At 36.9% G+C, this 21,478-nt stretch overlaps 1 protein-coding gene across 3 annotated transcripts in view; it reads left to right on the top strand.

Annotated features, from left to right (window-relative positions):
- mtor (mechanistic target of rapamycin kinase) overlaps window positions 1-21,478 on the top strand; it is a 156,248-nt gene that overhangs the window by 28,517 nt on the left and 106,253 nt on the right. For 2 of the 3 annotated variants that reach the window (XM_031905510.1, XM_031905509.1), the window contains 14 exons: window positions 287-415; window positions 500-744; window positions 3,059-3,271; window positions 3,391-3,596; window positions 3,846-3,968; window positions 5,342-5,425; window positions 10,140-10,232; window positions 10,319-10,453; window positions 10,558-10,687; window positions 10,782-11,032; window positions 12,190-12,210; window positions 12,948-12,974; window positions 14,032-14,118; window positions 17,874-18,041. In XM_031905510.1, the coding sequence (XP_031761370.1) occupies window positions 287-415; window positions 500-744; window positions 3,059-3,271; window positions 3,391-3,596; window positions 3,846-3,968; window positions 5,342-5,425; window positions 10,140-10,232; window positions 10,319-10,453; window positions 10,558-10,687; window positions 10,782-11,032; window positions 12,190-12,210; window positions 12,948-12,974; window positions 14,032-14,118; window positions 17,874-18,041 (1,912 nt within the window). The remainder of the gene's footprint in view (window positions 1-286; window positions 416-499; window positions 745-3,058; window positions 3,272-3,390; window positions 3,597-3,845; window positions 3,969-5,341; window positions 5,426-10,139; window positions 10,233-10,318; window positions 10,454-10,557; window positions 10,688-10,781; window positions 11,033-12,189; window positions 12,211-12,947; window positions 12,975-14,031; window positions 14,119-17,873; window positions 18,042-21,478) is intronic. The other variant, XM_031905511.1, reaches the window with a different exon arrangement.

Below are 21,478 nucleotides of genomic sequence, written 5' to 3'. Positions count from 1 at the left end.
TCTTGGCTCTCTGCTAAAAGCCTACTTTTTTAATTAAATGTGAGAAACAATGTTTCTAAGTGCTAGTGGCACTTCTTAAGATTTCTGGGCCCTTCCAAAAGCTACTTTTTAATTACATTTGTATCTTTTTTAGCATTCAGTGCAGGAGATCAAAGGGAAATGAGGGACTTTTCAGTAAGATTCAGGGACTGGGGGTCAAAAGGAGGACTGTCCCGTGAAAATCGGAACAGTTGGGAGCTATGGGAGCTACGGCTTCTGTACTTGATTTTATTACCTTTTTATACAGGAGACAAAAGTCTATTCAAGTTGATGCCACTGTGTTTACCTGTATCAGCATGTTGGCCAGATCCATGGGTCCTTCAATCCAGCAGGATATCAAGGAGCTTTTAGAACCTATGCTGTCTGTGGGCCTTAGGTAAATATGACTATATTATTGTGTGTGTTTTTAGTCATACAGTGTTTTTATAGCTTCATTTCTGGTGTTTATTTTTATTTTCAGCCCTGCATTAACTGCTGTTCTGTATGATTTAAGTCGTCATATCCCTCAACTGAAGAAAGATATTCAAGATGGGTTATTAAAAATGCTTTCACTGGTTCTAATGCACAAACCTTTACGGCACCCAGGAATGCCAAAGGGCCTAGCCCAGCAGCTGTCCTCCCCTAGCCTTACCAATATTCCAGAAATAAGTGATGTTGGCAGTATCACACTTGCTCTGAGGACACTAGGCACATTCGAGTTTGAAGGTAACTTTTGACATTCTATTATAAACGATCAGTATATGCTTTGCGTATATCTTTGCATCTCATAGCTGCAAAAACCATACCATAGGCCTTGTTTTGGTTACACAGCATCAAGAAATCTACAATCATCGCTAAAATTGTTGGCACCCCAGAAATTTTTCCAGAAAATCAAGTATTTCTCACAGAAAAGTATTGCAGTAACACATGTTTAGCTATACACATGTTTATTCCTTTAGTGTGTATTGAAACAGAACAAAAAAGGGAGGAAAAAAGCAAATTGGACATAATGTCACACAAAACTCCAAAAATGGGCTGGACAAAATTATTGGCACTCTTTCAAAATTGTGGATAAATAAGATTGTTTCAAACATGTGATGTTCCTTTAAACTCACCTGGGGCAAGTAACAGGTGTGGGCAATATAAAAATCACACCTGAAAGCAGATAAAAAGGAGAGAAGTTCACTTTGTCTTTGCATTGTGTGTCTGTGTGTGCCACACTAAGCATGCACAACAGAAAGAGAAGAACAGAAGTGTCTGAGGACTTGAGAACCAAAATTGTGGAAAAATATCAACAATCTCAAGGTTACAAGTCCATCTCCAGAGATCTAGATTTGCCTTTGTCCACAGTGCGCAACATTATCAAGAAGTTTGCAACCCATAGCACTGTAGCTAATCTTCTTGGACGTGGACGGAAAAGAAAAATTGATGAAAGGTTGCAACACAGGATAGTCCGGATGGTGGGTAAGCAGCCCCAAACAAGTTCCAAAGAAATTCAAGCTGTCCTTCAGGCTCAGGGAGCCATCAGTGTCAGCGTGAACTATCCGTCAACATTTAAATGAAATGAAATGCTATGGCAGAAGACCCAGGAGGACCCCACTGCTGACACAGAGACATAAAAAAAGCAAGATTACAGTTTGCCAAAATGTACTTGAGTAAGCCACAATCCTTCTGGGAAAACGTCTTGTGGACAGATGAGACCAAGATAGAGCTTTTTTGTAAAGCACATCATTCTACTGTTTACAGAAAACGGAATGAGGCCTGCAAAGAAAAGAACACAGTACCTACAGTGAAATATGATAGAGGTTCAATGATGTTTTGGGGTTGTTTTGCTGCCTCTGGCACTGGGTGCCTTGAATGTGTGCAAGGCATCATGAAATCTGAGGATTACCAAAGGATTTTGGGTCGCACTGTAGAGCCCATGTCAGAAAGCTGGGTTTGCGTCTGATATCTTGGGTCTTCCAGCAGGACAATGACCCCAAACATACGTCAAAAAGCACCCAGAAATGGATGCCAACAAAGCGCTGGAGAATTCTGAAGTGGCCAGCAATGGGTCCAGATCTAAATCCCATTGAACATCTGTGGAGAGATCTTAAAATTGCTGTTGGGAAAAGGCGCCCTTCCAATAAGAGAGACCTGGAGCAGTTCGCAAAGGAAGAGTGGTCCAAAATTCCCGGTGAGAGGTGTAAGAAGCTTATTGATGGTTATAGGAAGCAACTGGTTTCGGTTATTTTTTCCAAAGGGTGTGCAACCAAATATTAAGTTAAGGGTGCCAATAATTTTGTCCGGCCCATTTTTGGAGTTTTGTGTGACATTACGTCCAATTTGCTTTTTTTTCTCCCTTTTTTGTTCTATTCCAATACACACAAAGGGAATAAACATGTGTATAGCAAAACATGTGTTACTGCAATACTTTTCTGTGAGAAATACTTGATTTTCTGGAAAATTTTCTGGGGTGCCAACAATTTTGGTCGTGACTGTATATGGTACAAATCTTTATAAAATCTATCCCCAACAAATAATGGATCAGGTATAATACTTAAGTGGAGTGCAAAAGTGGTTGTCAGGCTTTTCAGCTCTAACCCCATTTGTAGGTCCTGCTTTGTATTGAGCAGTTTTAAACCTCTTTCTCTGTGCCCCTTTTAAAATTAGAAAAGGGATTTTGAAGTTAAACTCTTAACTTAAAGACTATTCCCCATATAAAATAAAAGTTGCTAAGTTTGCCCAGGAGCAGTAACCTATAGCAACCAATAAAATGTTTTCTTTTAAACAGGTGACCGGTAAGTTTTACCTGCTGATTGGTTGCTGCTTCTGGGCTAACTTAGTTATTACATAACCCCATATATGTGCCACTCACTGTTGCTGCCCCTGTTTTTGTTTTTTTTGGTTTTTTTTGCTAGCTAGATATTGTTTTACCCTTTGTAAATCATTGGTGTTCTTGTAGTATTTTTTGTTATATTTTAAAATACATTTTTTAATATAAAACAAATATTAACCTTTGCTCCTTGTGCACTGCTTATTACTGATCTTTTTTTTCCAGGGCACTCTTTGACCCAGTTTGTTCGACACTGTGCCGACCATTTCTTAAATAGTGAGCATAAGGAGATCCGCATGGAAGCTGCTCGTACCTGCTCACGTCTGCTTACTCCCTCAATCCAACTCCTCAGTGGTCATGGTCATGTGAGCCAAACTGCAGTTCAAGTTGTGGCTGATGTTCTGGGCAAATTACTAGTTGTTGGGATTACAGACCCAGGTAGCATCATTCTAATGGTTTCTAGATAAACCCTAAAAAATGTCCATGTTGCTGTGAACAGTCAAGCTATGCACAACATATGTCTTATGGTGTATGTTTATTTTTCCTACTGTTTCCAGACCCTGACATCAGATATTGTGTTCTGGCATCATTAGATGAGCGTTTTGATACTCACTTGGCTCAGGCAGAAAACTTGCAGGCTCTTTTTGTTGCCTTGAATGACGAAGTTTTCGAGATACGGGAGCTGGCAATATGCACGATTGGTCGTCTGAGCAGTATGAACCCTGCATTTGTCATGCCATTTTTACGCAAGATGCTTATTCAGGTCTGTACTGTTTTTTGCCCATCCAGACCTAGGTAAGATCTAGAAAAATTTACATTGTACAGTTTAAAGAATTCAGAGATTCCAGCATTAATAACTTATGTAAATATCAGTGTTCAGCTGTGTTTTTTTCTGTTTGTCTTTCACTTAATTAACTAAGTTGAAATTATAGAAATATATGTTGCTCTTGATGCATGTTAGTTTTTCATTATAATATTTTACTGCATTTCTAATACCATATTTGTTCATTAGATTTTGACTGAACTTGAACATAGTGGAGTTGGCAGAAATAAGGAACAAAGTGCACGTATGTTGGGACACCTGGTATCAAATGCCCCAAGGCTAATACGCCCCTATATGGAACCTATCCTTAAGGTAACAGTGTCTGGATTATCTATAGTGGTCTTTTTTTATATTCTTTATTTGTACATCTAACAGTAGTGCAAGTATAACTTAAAGTATTTTTTCATGAATGTCACACATGTTGCTTCAGAGAACCCTGTTCTTCACTCTCGTAAAGTAGGGAAAGAAATATATATCACATTCATTTTATGAATGTTTAATTTCCAAGTAAAATGTTACTCTCACATACACAATTTGAAACGTGTACGTATAAGAGCCGGATTGGGTTTCTAAGCCCCTAGTGTTTTCCGGCTTCATTCTCCCAAGCATCCTTGTGATTGAAGAGATGTGGTTAATGCCATGTGCCTCCTATTGACATCCTGTTACAGGTTTATTGCACATTTTGCACATTTAATTACTATTTTAAAATTGTCACACATTATTATGTCTGAAATGTTGTGGATAGAATAATACACATCTTTGGTTCTTGTACTTTTAAGCAGTGTTGGAATTTTTGAATTTTGGTGGAAATAAAGCCTGTTGTTGAGTAGTGTTTATCTTCTAGATACAAGTAGTGAATTATGAGGAAGTAAATAATTTGTGGATAGTGTAATGATTTGGATTTTAATAATGGGGTGCATTTGTAAAAACATACTTTCTTTTTAAGAATCTGCAGTGTACCAGGGTCAATAATAGTGTTATTTTGGAGTGTGCAGGGAATGCCACTGTAAATACAACCAATATGGATTCTTCTAGGGGTTGATTTATCAACGTTCCAGTTTGAAGTTTCTCCCAATTTAAATTTTTTTTTCTGCACAAAACCCTCCAAATTCAAATTATGGTTTCCAAAACTCGAGCGTTCAATATTTATTACATAATGAGATGAGTAGAATGCAAAGTTGACGCATTCAAGTTTATTTTTCATGGTTTAATTTGATTTTTGTTTTTTTTTAAGATTTGAATTTTTATTATAACCACACATCTCAGTTTTCCACAAAGAAAGGGTTTTCAACCAAGTGTTAGAAATGAACATTTTTATTTAAGTTATTTAATTTGTCGAATTACTTTTGATCCCCTGAAATGAAGGGACTGTGTTGAAAAAAAGCTTTAGTTGCCTCACATTTTTATGCAATCGTTTTGTTCACCCCACTGGATTAAAGCTGAAAGTATCCACTTCAACTGCATCTGAGTTGTTTCATTTAAAATTCATTGTGGTAATGTACAGAACCAAAATTAGAAAAAAAGCTGTCTCTGTCCAAATTTTTATGGACCTAACTGTAAATCTTCACATTAACTAATTCCTTTTTGTCCAAATAATATAAGTGGAAAATAGTTCTTGCTTATAAACAGGATATACCCTGTAAGTAAGGAGCAATGTTTAATATTCATTATTGTTTATCTTTTAGGCACTGATTCTTAAATTGCGTGACCCAGATCCCAACCCTGGAGTCGTGACTAATGTATTAGCGACTATTGGAGAACTGGCCCAGGTTAGAAAACAAATTGTTTTTATTGAATGTTTAGGAAAGGTCCTATTTCACTGCATATTTTACAGGACACTGAGAGGTTACAATATTAATACCTTGGTTAAACTCAACTCTAAGTTAGATCTGGAGCAATCAACCTTTTTTATAATGCGTAAATCATAGACTTGGAGATCTACTCAGATCAGATCAAGACATGTAAGATATGTTTAGCAGTGAGACTGTGCTCTTTTTCATATTCATAACCCTTTATGACTTGGATCATTTTGCTTGATGCACTCAAGAGTCAAGTAAATTACAAAACTATGACACAAAAAAGAGAAGAGGGTTCTAATATACAAACTAATATAGCTAATTGTTTTCAACACCTTTTAAGACGTTATATGTGTTTTACTGGGTTTTATGCACCCATTGTTACCAGTACAGGTATTGGACCTGTTATCCAGAATGCTCGGGACCTGGGGTTTTCCGGATAAGGGATCTTTTCATAATTTGGATCTCCATAACTTAAATCTGCTAAAAATAATTTAAATATTGAATAAACCCAATAGGATTGTTTTGCCGCCAATAAGGATTAATTATACCTTAGTTGGGTTTTATTATTACAGAGAAAAAGGTAATAATTTTTGATGGCCTTTCTGTAATTCTGAACTTCTGGATAACGGGTTTCTGGATAAGGCATCCCATACCTGTACCTAGAAAGTTTTGGAAGCACAGTTTTACTCCAATCAGAGGCTCCGGTAGGCTGGCAGTCCACATGGGGCTACCAATATAGCCAATCATAGCCCTTATTTGGCATCCTCAAAGAACTTTTTTTATACTTGTGTGGCTCACCAACACTTTTTAAATCTGAGTGTGGCTCATGAGTAGTAAAAGTTTGGGATCCCTGCCTTAATGGAACAGTACAAATGCAGGAATAGCAAAAATTAAAACACGGGAGCACTTAACGCTAAGCCCAAGTGTGCTTGCACGCAGACCCACTCCCAAAGGGTCCCCAATGCAGAATACATGGAAAAAATAGCGGAGTACCACGAGGATAAAAAATACAATTTAGTCTTTATTCCATCCAATATAAAAAGCACATGTATACCCCAAGGGACCTAACGCTTAACGCGTTTCGTGGCCTTCAGCCACTTCCTCAGAAGCATCATAAGTCCCTAAGAGGAAGGGGTTTTTTAAACACCCATACTAATTAGCCCCAATTACATATAAGAACATATTAACCCTTCCCATCCCTTTTAAATAACAAGAAAGATATTACAAGGTATAAAACCAAAACATATAAGTAATGAAGGATAATAAATCATTATTATATTGATAGTCACTAGGAGAACAAAAAATAGCCAGAATGATAAATGAGACATAAGGAGAAGAAAGTTAATTTCAATAGAAACAGGACAATTCCCATTCCCTATTCATATCCCCTTTAGTATCAAGTTATTTGTACATCTAAGGAGTTTAGCTTGAAAATCCAAAATACCTCTCTCTTTGAAAGTTTCCTATCTATATCTCCCCTTCTAGTTTGAAACTTTGGGCTATCAATTATTTGAAAGGTAAAATGTGCTCTCCCATCATGTTTTTCTATGATATGTTTGGCTACTGCAGATCTTGTATCTCCTCTTTCTAGAGCTGAAGCATGTTCCAGGATTCGTGTGGAAACATTCCGTATGGTTTTCCCTACATATTGGGAGCCACAAGAACATGTTATCAAATATATAACCTGTTTTGACAAACAATTAAAGTACTGTTTAATCTCAAACTCTTTACCTGTTTGTGTACTAATAAAAACTTTTTAAACTTTAAAAAAATTACAGGCCTTACATCTATTTCTCCCACAACGGTAATTTCCTATGGTTTTAAGCCAAGAGGCAGTCTGCTTATTTGAAACATACATACTCAGAGAAACCCAAGATGCAACATCTCTACCTTTTCTATACACAAAAGAAGGTTTCTTATCCAGAACTTGGGCTAGAATAGGATCCTGTAATAAAACTCCCCAGTATTTACAAATGCTTTTACAAATGAGATGGGAATCCTTATTATAGACCATAGAAAAACGTGTCTTTGATATAACATTCTCCTGCAAGGGTTGAATATCTGTTAGTTTGGGCTTAAGAAGATCACTTCTATTGCTAGCTACTGCCCTCTCATAGGCTGTTTTAATTATATCTGGAGAATAGCCTCCCTCCAAAAAGTGATCCCACAGTCTCATAGCCTGCTGATGAAAAGCATCCCATGTCGAGCAGATCCTACGTAGCCTAAGGAACTGCCCGACTGGGATACCCCTCAAACAGCTGGCAGGGTGGGCACTCCTAGAGTGTAACAGTGTATTACGGGTAATAGGTTTCCTATACAAATCACAATGTATCACCCCTTCACGAATCGAAAAATTGACATCAAGGAAAGAAATAGTTTCAGGATGTGTCTCAAAAGTAAAGGAAATATCCATCACCTGTGCATTACAAACATTTACAAACTTAGACATGGTTGCCTCATCCCCCTCCCAAATACCAATACAGTTATCGATATAACGAAGAAAAGAAATCAAATATGAACGAAAAGGATTATGATCTCCAAAGACGTGAAGCCATTCAAACCAACCCATGAAAAGGTTGGAATAGGTGGGTGCAAAGGAAGCACCCATGGCAGCTCCACGTCCCTGGAGATAAAATTTGCCATCAAAAAGAAAATAATTAGATTTCAACAAAAATTCTGGATAAGAAACCTTCTTTTGTGTATAGAAAAGGTAGAGATGTTGCATCTTGGGTTTCTCCGAGTATGTATGTTTCAAATAAGCAGACTGCCTCTTGGCTTAAAACCATAGGAAACTACCGTTGTGGGAGAAATAGATGTAAGGCCTGTAATTTTTTTAAAGTTTAAAAAGTTTTTACTAGTACACAAACAGGTAAAGAGTTTGAGATTAAACAGTACTTTAATTGTTTGTCAAAACAGGTTATATATTTGATAACATGTTCTTGTGGCTCCCAATATGTAGGGAAAACCATACGGAATGTTTCCACACGAATCCTGGAACATGCTTCAGCTCTAGAAAGAGGAGATACAAGATCTGCAGTAGCCAAACATATCATAGAAAAACATGATGGGAGAGCACATTTTACCTTTCAAATAATTGATAGCCCAAAGTTTCAAACTAGAAGGGGAGATATAGATAGGAAACTTTCAAAGAGAGCGGTATTTTGGATTTTCAAGCTAAACTCCCTTGATACTAAAGGGGGTATGAACAGGGAATGGGAATTGTCCTGTTTCTATTGAAATTAACTTTCTTCTCCTTATGTCTCATTTATCCTTCTGGCTATTTTTTGTTCTCCTAGTGACTATCAATATAATAATGATTTATTATCCTTCATTATTTATATGTTTTGTTTTGGTTTTATATCTTGTAATATCTTTCTTGTTATTTAAAAGGGATGGGAAGGGTTAATATGTTCTTATATGTAATTGGGGCTAATTAGTATGGGTGTTTAAAAAACCCCTTCCTCTTAGGGACTTATGATGCTTCTGAGGAAGTGGCTGGAGGCCACGAAACGCGTTAAGCGTTAGGTCCCTTGGGATATACATGTGCTTTTTATATTGGATGGAATAAAGACTTAATTTTATTTTTTATCCTTAATGGAACAGTAACACCAAAAAATGAAAGTGTACCAAAGTAATTAAAATATAATGTACTGTTGGCCTAAACTGGTATAAAATTGTGTTTGCCTTAGAAAAATTACTATGGTTTTTATGACTAAAGCTGCTGTGTAGCCATGTGGGGTAGCTATTCAAATTAATATAGAGCTAAATGGCGCAGGTTACATAACAGATAAACACACCTTATTGTTTATCTGCTATATAACCTGCTTTGTGCCTTTTCTACTTTGTTTACAGTTTGAATAACTGCCCCAAGGCTACACAAAAGCTTATTTATATAAACTATAGGCTTTATGAAGCAAACAGAATTTTTCCAGTGCAGGGCTGCAATACATTATATTTTAATTACTTTAAAACACTTTTATTTTTTATTGTTATTGTTCCTTTAACTAAGCTCCATCACCCTTTTCTAGCACTGAAAATAAAATCAGGGTACTCCAACCAAACTAGATGTTCTTATCTTCCTGAAGACATTAAAGGAGAAGGTATGGTAAAATCACTTGGGGGTGCCAAAATTTTAGGCACCCCCAGTGATTGCAATCACTTATACACCTGATGGTGCTTCTGTTAGGAGAAATCTGCACCAGTCCGGGGTAGCTGCAAAACAGCAATCCGCTTCCTTTACACTGCTTGCACTTGAGTGGTAGAGTGAAAAGCCTTCAAGTTTTACTGCAACAGAAAGTGGAAAAAAATTAATTAAACACGATGGAATTCCATAAACTTCAAATACAGTTCAAACAGGTTATGGTTACACAAATTTCAGGAGGAAAATGCCATTGCAGTAGGTTCTCACGCCTAATGGAAACAAGCCTAATCCTCTTTTTCTGATTATTGTACAGCTTTTAAAAATACTCACATTGAATTATCTCCCTTCTCTACTCTTTAATCTGGTATTTGCAGTTGTACTTTTACTGTTATTTTCTTTGGCCACTTTTGTTTTGTCATCTTCAGTGTCTGCTTTTTAGAAGAGCTACTCTAAACAGAGAAGGCATTAATTAGAGAGATAGTGCCTCGAGTGTTGACATGAGAAAAAATGTCTGCTTGCTAAAACATCCTTTATTAATTTCAGGTCAGTGGTTTGGAGATGAGAAAGTGGATGGACGAACTATTCCCCATAATTATGGACATGTTGCAGGATTCCTCTTTACTTGCAAAAAGACAGGTCAGTCTAATAATATATTGGTTATACATTTGTTGTGTACTGAAATATCTAAAAGACTTATTATGCATGATTATATATTCTTATAGGTAGCTCTGTGGACATTAGGACAACTTGTAGCAAGTACAGGTTATGTTGTGGAACCTTACAGAAAGTATCCATCTCTGCTGGAGGTGTTGCTTAATTTTCTTAAGACTGAACAAAATCAGGGCATACGCCGTGAGGTGAGTTTTGCATATGTTTGGTCACACCAGGCTAGTGAACAAAACAAGTAGTGGCATGAAATTGGAAAATAAAACCTTTTTTCTTGCTCTTTCTTTGCAACTAGGCAATCAGGGTACTGGGGCTTTTAGGTGCACTGGATCCATATAAGCACAAGGTGAATATAGGCATGATTGACCAATCAAGAGATGCCTCTGCTCTAAGCCTTTCTGAATCTAAAGCCAACCAAGATTCTGGTGAGAGACTTATAGATTTAAGCAATTCTGAAAATGTACTGCAGTGGTATATTCTTAATTAACTGTTTAATTACTGTTTTATTTGCTTCTTTAGCGGACTACAGCACTAGTGAAATGCTTGTAAATATGGGAAACCTGCCTCTGGATGAGTTTTACCCAGCAGTATCGGTGGTCACACTAATGAGAATACTGAGGGACCAGTCTCTGTCCAACCATCACACCATGGTGGTTCAGGCTATCACTTTCATTTTCAAATCTCTAGGATTAAAATGTGTGCAGTTTTTGCCACAGGTTATGCCAACTTTCTTGAGTGCTATTCGACTGTGTGATAACAATATGCGAGAGGTACATATTCCTACAAAATATATTTTAAGTCACATTAATAAATGCTTTACGTTATCCAATTTAGCGTGCATGTTTATAATAAATTATTTTACTAATGAGATGCAGTACATTGATGAGTTTTCTGAGGTTTGCTAAAATGCAAGTTAAAAGGGGATGTCAATCCAAAAATAAAAATTTGATTGGTGAATTATGTGTAAGGGCACATGTCAAAAGTATCAGTTTGTCGATAACTTTGACTTTGCGCACAGTGGCACATATGCTAAAAGTTGCAGGTGGTATTTCATGATTTTGCACAATTTATTAAAAAATAAACAAAATTTGTAATTATGCCAGCAAAAACCTGTCAAGATGCCATAAGTCAATGGGTATTGTATATTCAGATTGCTAAAATTGCATGTAAAACTACTATAAACAACTTTTCACAAAACGTTCCACAATTATAATTAACCCATTGACATGTTTTTTGTTTTATGTACGACTGTAATCTTTGATAAGTATGCAACTCCCCCCCCCCCTTCTTCAAATTAGTTTTATAAAGATGACTTAATTAAACATGCTTTTTATATTCTTTAATTTGGAAATATGTATTGTTTTTTTATTTCTTGCACTACACAGGGCAAAATATGTAATTGTATTGTGCTTTCTCTTGCAAATCAAATCACTTATTCATTGCGAAGCCCTCTGTATAATGAGCTGCTCCTCAGATTTTCCCAATTTAATGCAAGAAAAAAGCCAGGGTTATTAACAATTCTGCCTTTGCTGTAGACCTGACTTCTGCTACATTGTCTAAAAAGTCAGAACCAGGAGTGCAGAACATCACAATCTGTCACACTGATCAATAACATTGATTATGATTTATTTACAAATAGTTGTGAACATAACATGGGTAATCAGAATTCTTGATGTGGTAGCTTGAGATCAATGGCTTTATTTCCTATCGCAAAATGCCAGAGTGCACGCCTTGTAATAAATAGGTGCAAAAATAATCAAAAGAGCAAAAAGTATCTGCACACTCCGAAAAAGTAAATACAAAAAGAAAATGTATTAATTACAAAATCAAACAAAAACACACACAAACATGCACACTTTTTTATTTTACTATACACCTCTGTGGACCAGTTGTATTAATGTTTTTTTGTTTTTCACTTTTTCTGCAGTCGCACCAACCTTCTCCTCAAGTAAGTACCTGAGAAACACTGATTTATTTTGCATTTGTTTTTTAGCTCTATAGGAAAAGATTGGAATAAAACAAATAGAAACAGGGTTTTTATTTAAAGCAGCAGTTCTTAATAATTGTATATTTATCCATCAAATCAAACACATCTCTTTTAAAAAGTGCATTTACATGCATAGTGGCATTTATATTGGGTAGAGAATTAAATCAAGTTTTTAGAAATCAAAGTTTGGAGCTCCCTTAGAAATGTAATGTATTTCTTTATGTTGGGAGCTTGGGGGTATATTTTAGCACCCATAACTAAGTGGTTATTGAAATATGACATGCTGGCAAAGCATGTTGTCCTCTTGTCAAAAAACGTATTTTATAGGTAGATGGTGCAGTATAGGATGAGACCTGGGTACTAGTTTTTAATAAACAATACACAAGTGCCAGGGCACGGTTGCTTTGTTTTTTCCTTTGTTCTGTGCTCCTGGTAATATACAGAGCATCAACATTAAAGAGATGTGAAACAAAAAGGATTAAATGCTTGGGTCATTACAAAAGCTTTATATCAATGAATGTTTTACCATAAGATATCTTGCTTGGTTTATGTGATGGCATAGGTTCATGAGTATGGCAGTAATTCTACACTTTCTGTAATATGCCTTAAATATTTTGATATTTTTTTCCACCATATGTTATGCTGATACATTTCTTTTCCATCTTTTGTGTACTTTCTTCTGTATGACTTTGGCCTAGAAGAGGACAAGTCTGATGTCCCCACAGGTTTGTAACTATTAACATAATGTTTGTCTCCAACTAAATTAAAGCCTTTGTCATGTGATTGAGCAGTAGCATTTCAATAAAACCTAAAATCCACTTCAAAGTGTTGAACTCGCCAAAGGTCCAGGTACACGTTCCCCAGACCTTAGAGCTTAGAGAGAAGATCTTCATCAGAATTTCAGTAAACTAGACAGGCACATTAAAACATTTGTAGAAAAAAATACAGTAAATCTAATCAGAAATTACATCTCATATTTAAGCCAGCCTTACCTGTTTTATGCCTAAAAGTGGGCCCTTAAATCACAGGCTAGTTATAATAGAAAACAACTGGACAATTTAAGTTAAAGGAACAGTAACACCAAAAAATGAAAGTGTATAAAAATAATTAATATATTATATACTATTGCTCTGCACTGGTGAAAGTTGTGTGTTTTCTTCATAAACACTACTGCAGTTATATAAATACCCTGCTGTGTAGCCATGGGGGCAGCCATTTAAATTGAAAAAAGGAGAAAAGGCACAGGTTACTAAGCAGATAACAGATAAGTAGCAGATTCCCATTGTATTCTACACAGTTTATCTGGTATCTTCTTATGTAACCTGTGCCTTTTCTCCTTCTTTCAATTTAAATGGCTGCCTCCATGGCTACACAGCAGCTATTTCTATTAACTATAGTAGGGTTTCTGAAGCAAACACGCAACTTTTACCAGTGCAGGGCAACAGTACATTATATTTTAATTATTTTAAAACATTTTTATTTTTTAATGTTACTGTTCCTTTAAGTAACCAGTGGACAGTGAAAAACCGTTTCATATAATTTTAGGGGTAACATTATTTATTGTAAAAACCACCTAAACAAAGTTTTAATTGAGCATTGTGTTGACTTTTACTGCGTCTGTCAACTACCGATCATAAGGAATGATTAATGTTCTTAATTAGCAGTTTCCCTGCCTCCTTTTGAATGACGCCTTATGGCTTTGCACCTTCAAATAACCCAATCATAAGGAAGTAATAGTATCCAGAATCCAATTAATGTTCTATTTCTTCTTTTTGTATGTAGTTCATGTTTCAGCAATTGGGAATGTTGGTTGGCTTTGTGAGAAGCCATATCCGTCCTTACATGGATGAAATCTTTGCTCTTATTAAGGTAAGTATGACTGCTTAGTAATGTCTTAATATGCAGATGCGGTTCAAATGCAGGGATTGAAATTAAGATGACAATCCCAAATGAAAGTATTTATCATATAAGTGATAAGCATCTATCTTGCTTGAAAACCATGGTGTTGCTAAGGTCTGCAACTGATGTTACTATTACTATGTAACCTGTGTTGTCATTCTTACAAACTTACCTGTGCTTACCTGTGCTAAGGTCTGCAACTGATGTTACTGTTACTATGTAACCTGTGTTGTCATTCTTACAAACTTACCTGTGCTTAGCGGGGACACACATCTATGCACATACATACATATTTACAGATCAGACCTTAAGCCAAAGTCACATAATGCATCGGATCTGCTTTCTTCCACCAGCTCTGTGTAGCTGCACTGAAAGGCATAGCTTCAGCCTGCTTGCAGCTGTGCAAAGTGGAGATCAGCCTGAAAGCTCCTGTTTTTTTTGGGCCAATCTCCTTTCCACATTTGGAGAGAAGCAAAGCCAACGTTCTGTGTGACTTTGGCCTTATCAAGATGTTTGAAATAGATTGCATTTATATCTTTTTTTCAATTTAAATGAATTCTGTGCTATGGTGTGTTATCTATACATATACTGAAAGGTTATTCACCTGATTTTACATCTCCATTTTCCAAAAAGTTGGGACACGGTATAAAATGGTATTAAATTGAGAATGGGATGATTTACAAATAGTACAAAGACAGCTTATCAAATTGATGTTGAGCATTGAATCACCACTTCTGTTAAAGGACATGTAAACCCCACACACAAAAATTTAATCGGTGAACAGCCTCTTTGAAACCTTTCAATACCTGCCACACTGGTTGTCCAGAGGTTAATAGTAAGGTATCAATATCAATATCACTTAGATTTCCTTCTCCTCCTGTAACCCACTCGCCCCCCTCCCTCAGGAATTTGCTTTGATTCCTGGCTTGCCAGACATACTCAGTTGTTCTACGCTCAGATAACTACACACCCTCCAGTCTAGCAGCCAGTATAGAGATGGCATTGCTGGTTCCAATAGAAACTGAGCTATAGCTGTCTGCTTCAATTTTTTTCTCTTGAGCTCAGCTTTACCATTACAGTGCTCAAACAAAGCAGAACTTTTATCAAAGACGGTTCTGCCTGTTTGAGCCTGTATTCTTGATGAAATGTATGCTGAATAAGGGTCTGTGTGTGTATGCTGCTTGCAGATTTAAATGTAACTGATTATGTATCAGAGGAAAAATGGCCTCTGGGTGAAAGCTGCTATTTGCTTAAGGAAAATGTGATGATGCTGGCAAGCGGAAGGGAAATATGCAGTACAAATGATGCCATTTGGGTGGGGGAGATGTGCCCAACTGATATACATTGTAGGCAAATGTAGACTTTACATGTCCTTTAACAACACTTTGTAAACATTTGGGAACTGAAGAGACCAATTGCTGTAGTTTTGAAAGGGAAATGTCTCATTTTGCCTGAGGCAGTATTCCTGAGGCCATGCAATGATTTTCACTATAGTTAGTGCCTGTTTTAATGCACTGCTGCCTTAGGGCCCTAAGATCATGGCCATCCAATATTGACTTTTGGCCTTGTCCCTTGTGTACAGCGATTTCTCCTAATTCTCGGGAATATTTTAGCGATATCATGTATCTAGAAGTACTCTAGTACTCTAGAAGATGCAATTCTTTGAGGAACGTTATTCTTAGAGAAGTGGTTCACTTCCAGGTTTACTTTAAGTATCTTATAGAATGGCCTATTCTTAGCAGCTTTTCTGTTAGTCTTCATTTTTTATTTTGTATAGTTTTTGAATTATTTGCCTTGTTCTTCTGCCTTAGAATAGTTTTCGTAAAGTTGCAATATTTGCCCATGCAGTGTTTTCTCTTTTGTATACTCTTTTTAGCATTAGAAATCTTTTCCAGTCTTATTGGGTCCCTGTCCCAACTTTTTTGAAATGTTGTCCTCTTGTCAAAAAATGTATTTTATTGGTAGATGGTGCAGTATAGGATGAGACCTGGGTACTAGTATTTAATAAACAATACACAAGTGCCAGGGCATGGTTGCTTTGTTTTTTCCTTAGTTCTGTGCTCCTGGTAATATACAGAGCATCAACATTAAAGAGATGTGGAACAGAAAGGATTTATTTTGTAAAGTTTTTGAATTATTTGCCTTGTTCTTCTGCCTTAGAATAGTTTTGGTAAAGTTGCAATATTTGCCCATGCAGTGTTTTCTCTCATGTATACTCTTTTTATCATTAGAAATCTTTTCCAGTCTTGTTGGGTCCCTGTCCCAAATTTTTTTAAATGTGTTGCTGGCATCAAATTCAAAATGAGCATATATTTTTCAGAAAACGTCTCCACATTACAACATTTCATATGTTCTCTGCATACTATTCATAATTAAATATATGATTTCATTGATTTGTAAATCATCCAATTCTCTTTTTATTTACATTTTGTACATTTTCCCCAGCTTTTTTTTTTTTAAATGTATATTCATTTGCATTTTTGAATTGTTTAAAAAGATACTGACAGCTGAAATTAAAGTATTTTAAATATATCTTAACATTGTCTTTGCTTGAGCTTTATAATTTTGCCATAAAAGTATTTCCCTGATGCTTTTACATTAACTATAACAGGTTGAGAAGGCACAGTCAAGCTGGCAAAACAGTCAGGTTGAGGAATTTTAACTAACAAAAGCAGCTCTTTCAGTCAACTTCAGTTTTTTTCAGGATAGAGACAGGTTAAAAAAGTGCGGGATAGGTTTTCCCAGCATAGATCGACTGTAAATACAGGTAATACAACTCTTCCTGTATCCAGACATTGTCTGGAAATGGGACATACGTCAGAAGACCTAAAATTTCGGGTTATACAACACGTTCGGGCCCCCAGGCAGGGTGGTGATCGTGTCTCTATCCTGAAAAAAACTGAAGTTGAATGGATACATCGGTTGGGTACATTGGCCCCCAAAGGATTGAATAGGGATTTTGATCTACATTTATTTTTGTGATAATAATTTGGTTATAATGCCTTTACTGTAATGTACAACAATTTAGTAGGAACATCTGTACATATGCTGTATGTTATTTTTATCAAGTCTACCTCGTGTATGATTTATGCCCTTATAACTTTTGTATTAATATTGATTTTGCCAATATATGGATAACATTGACGCTGTTGGTGTACCGGCTTCCATGTATGCTGAACACCTTGTGTGTTCGGTTTCCATGGTGACCTGCTACGTCACTTCTGTCGTCTTATGTACGGAGCGACAAACAAATGTGCTTTAAAATATGTGAGATGGCCACGCTACTGCGCTTGAGAAAGGGGGTACAAGTTTCCCGAAACGTTGCGCTACAGTGGTATGTTTGAATATACTCACATTTATTCTAATATGGATGGCTTTTGTACACAGAAATATTTTTAAAGGAATTGCAAATAAAAGCTTCTTTTATATAAAACGGAGTGCGGCTCAGTTGGAAGATATATTATTACACGGAGAGACTCGCTGTGAGAAAGAGTTTGTTACGCACCCATACAACTTTGGAGAAATACTGTGTGCACCGCAAGTTGGATTGTTTATATATATATAATAACCACTAAAATTTTGTCTCCTGGTTTAACAGGTATTTTTACGGTATTGCATTACTTTTTCTGTATTGTTTTTTTTATCCTAAACTGTTATGTCATACTTTCTTTGAGCTACTGATGATTTTAAAGTATAACCCCAGCCATATAATTTTCTCAAAATAGGATTACTGGACAATGAACAACCCCATCCAGAGCACCATAATTCTTCTCATTGAACAGATTGTGCTTTCACTTGGTGGAGAGTTTAAACTCTATCTACCGCAGCTCATTCCTCACATGTTGCGTGTTTTTATGCATGACAGCAGTGTAGGACGTTCTGTTACTATTAAGGTAAGTAGCAGAATAAACATAATAGCTCTACTTTTCCAGCAATGTTACCTTTATCTGTCGCAATCCAGACCAGTTTATGCATGTAAATGGAAAAGCCTGGTACATAAGGGTTATCACATGACTGTAGACACGTGTTTTCTAATTTGGCTACACTTTTTAACCAGCTACTATTAGAGGACGGGGCCTACTGAATGGTAAACAGCCACTGTAGTTGCCAACAAGGCTAGTAAATCACTAGTGGCTAGTAACAGGAATTCCTTACAAGCTGTACTTTTATCATCTTTTTTTCTCATGTTCTCCATTAGCAAGGGATTTACTGGAATCTGCCCAAAGCCCATGTGCCTTCCTCTACAATATTATTTACATGTCATGTATCTGACTGGCTGATGTGATTCAGTCATTCGCATAGCTTACATACAGGTAATGCAGTGTTCCTTGGTCAGGTGTGCTGTTGCAGCCATTGTGAGTGTCAGCCTAAATTAGAGGGAGCACGGGGAACCTAAAGATAGGAAAGGTAAAACATTTTAACCGCCTATGCTCACTGCATTTTATGCAAACAAAGCTGCAAACCTTGCGCTGGACTTGAAAGGAAGTCAAGATGGAGCGTCTCAACACAGCATGGCTGACAAGCCTTCGCCTGTAACCGCTATGAACTGGAAAGTCCGCAGTGTTGAGGCAACAGAAAAGCATCTGGAACCTATGGTAACCTCCACAGCGTTCAAAGACATCCAGAATTAAAGGAACAGTAACACTAAAAAATAAAAATGTTTTAAAATAATTAAAATATAATGTACTGTTGCCCTGCACTGGTAAAAGTTGTGTGTTTTCTTCATAAACACTACTACAGTGTATATAAATACCCTGCTGTGTAGCCATGGGGGCAGCCATTTAAATTGAAAAAAGGAGAAAAGGCACAGGTTACATAAGAAGATACCAGATAAACTGTGTAGAATACAAAAGAATCTATGCTACTTATCTGTTATCTGCTTAGTAACCTGTGCCTTTTCTCCTTTTTTCAATTTAAATGGCTGCCCCCATGGCTACTCAGCAGGGTATTTATATAAACTGTAGTAGTGTATTATAAAGAAAACACACAACTTTTACCAGTGCAGGGCAATAGTACATAATATATTAATTATTTTTATATACTTTCATTTTTTGGTGTTACTGTTCCTTTAAGAGCAAATCTGTGTTCTGACCTAGCCAAAGCAGTGAGACAACTAAAAGCTGACGTTCACTCTGAATGCTGAATGCACCATCTGTAGGTGAATGCAATGAACCATCTAAGATGTCTGAAATGGTCTCAGCGCACAACTTCTTGGTGGACATATCCCAGTACATTAGAGGACAAAGTGGCATCACTTAAACTAAAACAGGCAGATCTGGAGGACCGGAACAGGCATTATAACCATCGGTATCCCAGAGGACATCAAACAGTACCAACTAGAGGAGTACCTACAGGGATACTTTAAGAGGTGGCTGCTACACTTAGGTCACATTCATATAAAAATATAGAAAATTTTCAATGGTTCACAAACTTTCAGGCACCTCTGTGTTTCTCTAATGATAACCAGATCCCTTTTTTTTCCAGTTGGCATTCTCAAAACTTCACCAAATGAAACAAAAAGAGTCAAACCATAGCAAATTAGCTAAAGCGGCGAAATATAGACACTTGCTACATGCAGAAAGCCTCTACGACTCGTGTACCCCACAGCCAGAGACTATACATATTACACCCCCCCCCCCATTAAGGAATATTCGTAATTAGATATATTCCTCACAGACTGGACCCTCCTCCAGCAGATCACCAGTATTTCTGTAAGCCCAATCTTTTGAACTGAGTTCAGGCCAGTGACTTTGGAGCTGGAAGAACACAGTCACCCCACTTACAAGATCCATTTGAGGTTGGTACCAGTACTTGTAATAGACCACGCTTTAATAAGGCTCTGCTCAAAGCCATACGCGAGTATTTCAAAGAAAACAATACACCTGTAATCTTACAAATGGTTTACACACAAGGCAACTATTCAGGGACCTTTAATACGGAGAAATGTGCAAACATTCAGACTGAACCTCCTTTCTTCTTATCGAAATGGGTACCCTCGTGTCTGGTAAATAAAGCATTTATGACATTACTATATGAACCTCTTATATATTTAAACATAGTTAGCATATCACCCCTTAAGTACCTCTTCTTCAGTGTAAACAATCCCAACTTTGGGCCGTCTTTCTTCATAACTGAGACTTTCCATACCCTTTACCAGCTTAGCTGCCCTTCACTGGACCCTCTCTAACTCAATAAGGTTCCAATTGAGCTCTGGAGACTAAAACTGCATGGCATATTCTACATGGGGCCTTACCAGCGCTCTTTAAAACGGAAGGATTACCCCCTCCTCCTGCGAATATAGCTCAAAGCCTTGTTTGTCCTTGGGGGTTCCATGCTTCCTGGAGCACCACAGATACTTTATCTGACAATCTTAAACCATGACAAAACATGGGTAGCAATTGAAACAGAACTAACTCATCCCCCTCACCTACGAGGATTACTCTGGGCACGGAAAACCCCAAACCCCCACCTAGCGCATATACAACTCCAGTTGGTTAAAGACCTATTTACAGATTTGAAAAGAGCCAGAAAACACAAGCTGTTCACCTTAGGGCCCCTTACTCCCATAAGAGGTCTCCTGGCTGGAAACAATAAACACGCTCTTGAAAACTAACCAGATACGCACATTTGGTAATTTAGACAATACTCCATACCTTAAACTAATTATAAATACCTATAAATTAGGTATTATCTGACATCATAGCAACATTTCCCTTGCCTGGAGTGACATGATTAGAATCCATATGGGACAATGACTGCTGCTCAGGAGGTATGATATCAATGCTTTGTAAGATGCTCCAAACAAAAGAATTGGAGGCAAAAACATAAATGTGGAATCCTGGGAGAGGGAACTGCAGCTTCAATTAGAACTCTCATTTCAGGCACATAATAAAACACAATAAACTAGTGCATCGTATATAATTAATTCACATATAATGTAAATGCAACTATTACATTTCATATTATGCAGTTTCTCTCAATTATTCATACATTGTAATATATAAAGTATAATACAACTCACCATAATACAGAATCAGTGGGAAACCTGAGTTTGTTTCCCGGCAACTAAACAGTCACATCTGGGGGTGATGGGAGGCAGTGGATATCCGAAGGGTATTCCTTATGTCCAGTCTATTGTAATTTGTCATTTTTGTTGCCGTCAATGCAAGAAACCCTGCTTCACAAAGATAGGGTGTTGGAAATGGAAGCAGGGTTTTCTGTGGTTTTGTGGCAAACTCAAGATATTTCGCCTTGGCTCTACTCCAGAACGTAAAGAGATTTAAAGTTGTCTCAATTATTCTTTTAAGGTCACCATCATTTGCGATGCCAA

Source organism: Xenopus tropicalis, chromosome 7, assembly GCF_000004195.4.
Source record: "Xenopus tropicalis strain Nigerian chromosome 7, UCB_Xtro_10.0, whole genome shotgun sequence".
NCBI lineage: Eukaryota > Metazoa > Chordata > Amphibia > Anura > Pipidae > Xenopus > Xenopus tropicalis.
This window is presented reverse-complemented; position numbering and strand designations above follow the sequence as displayed.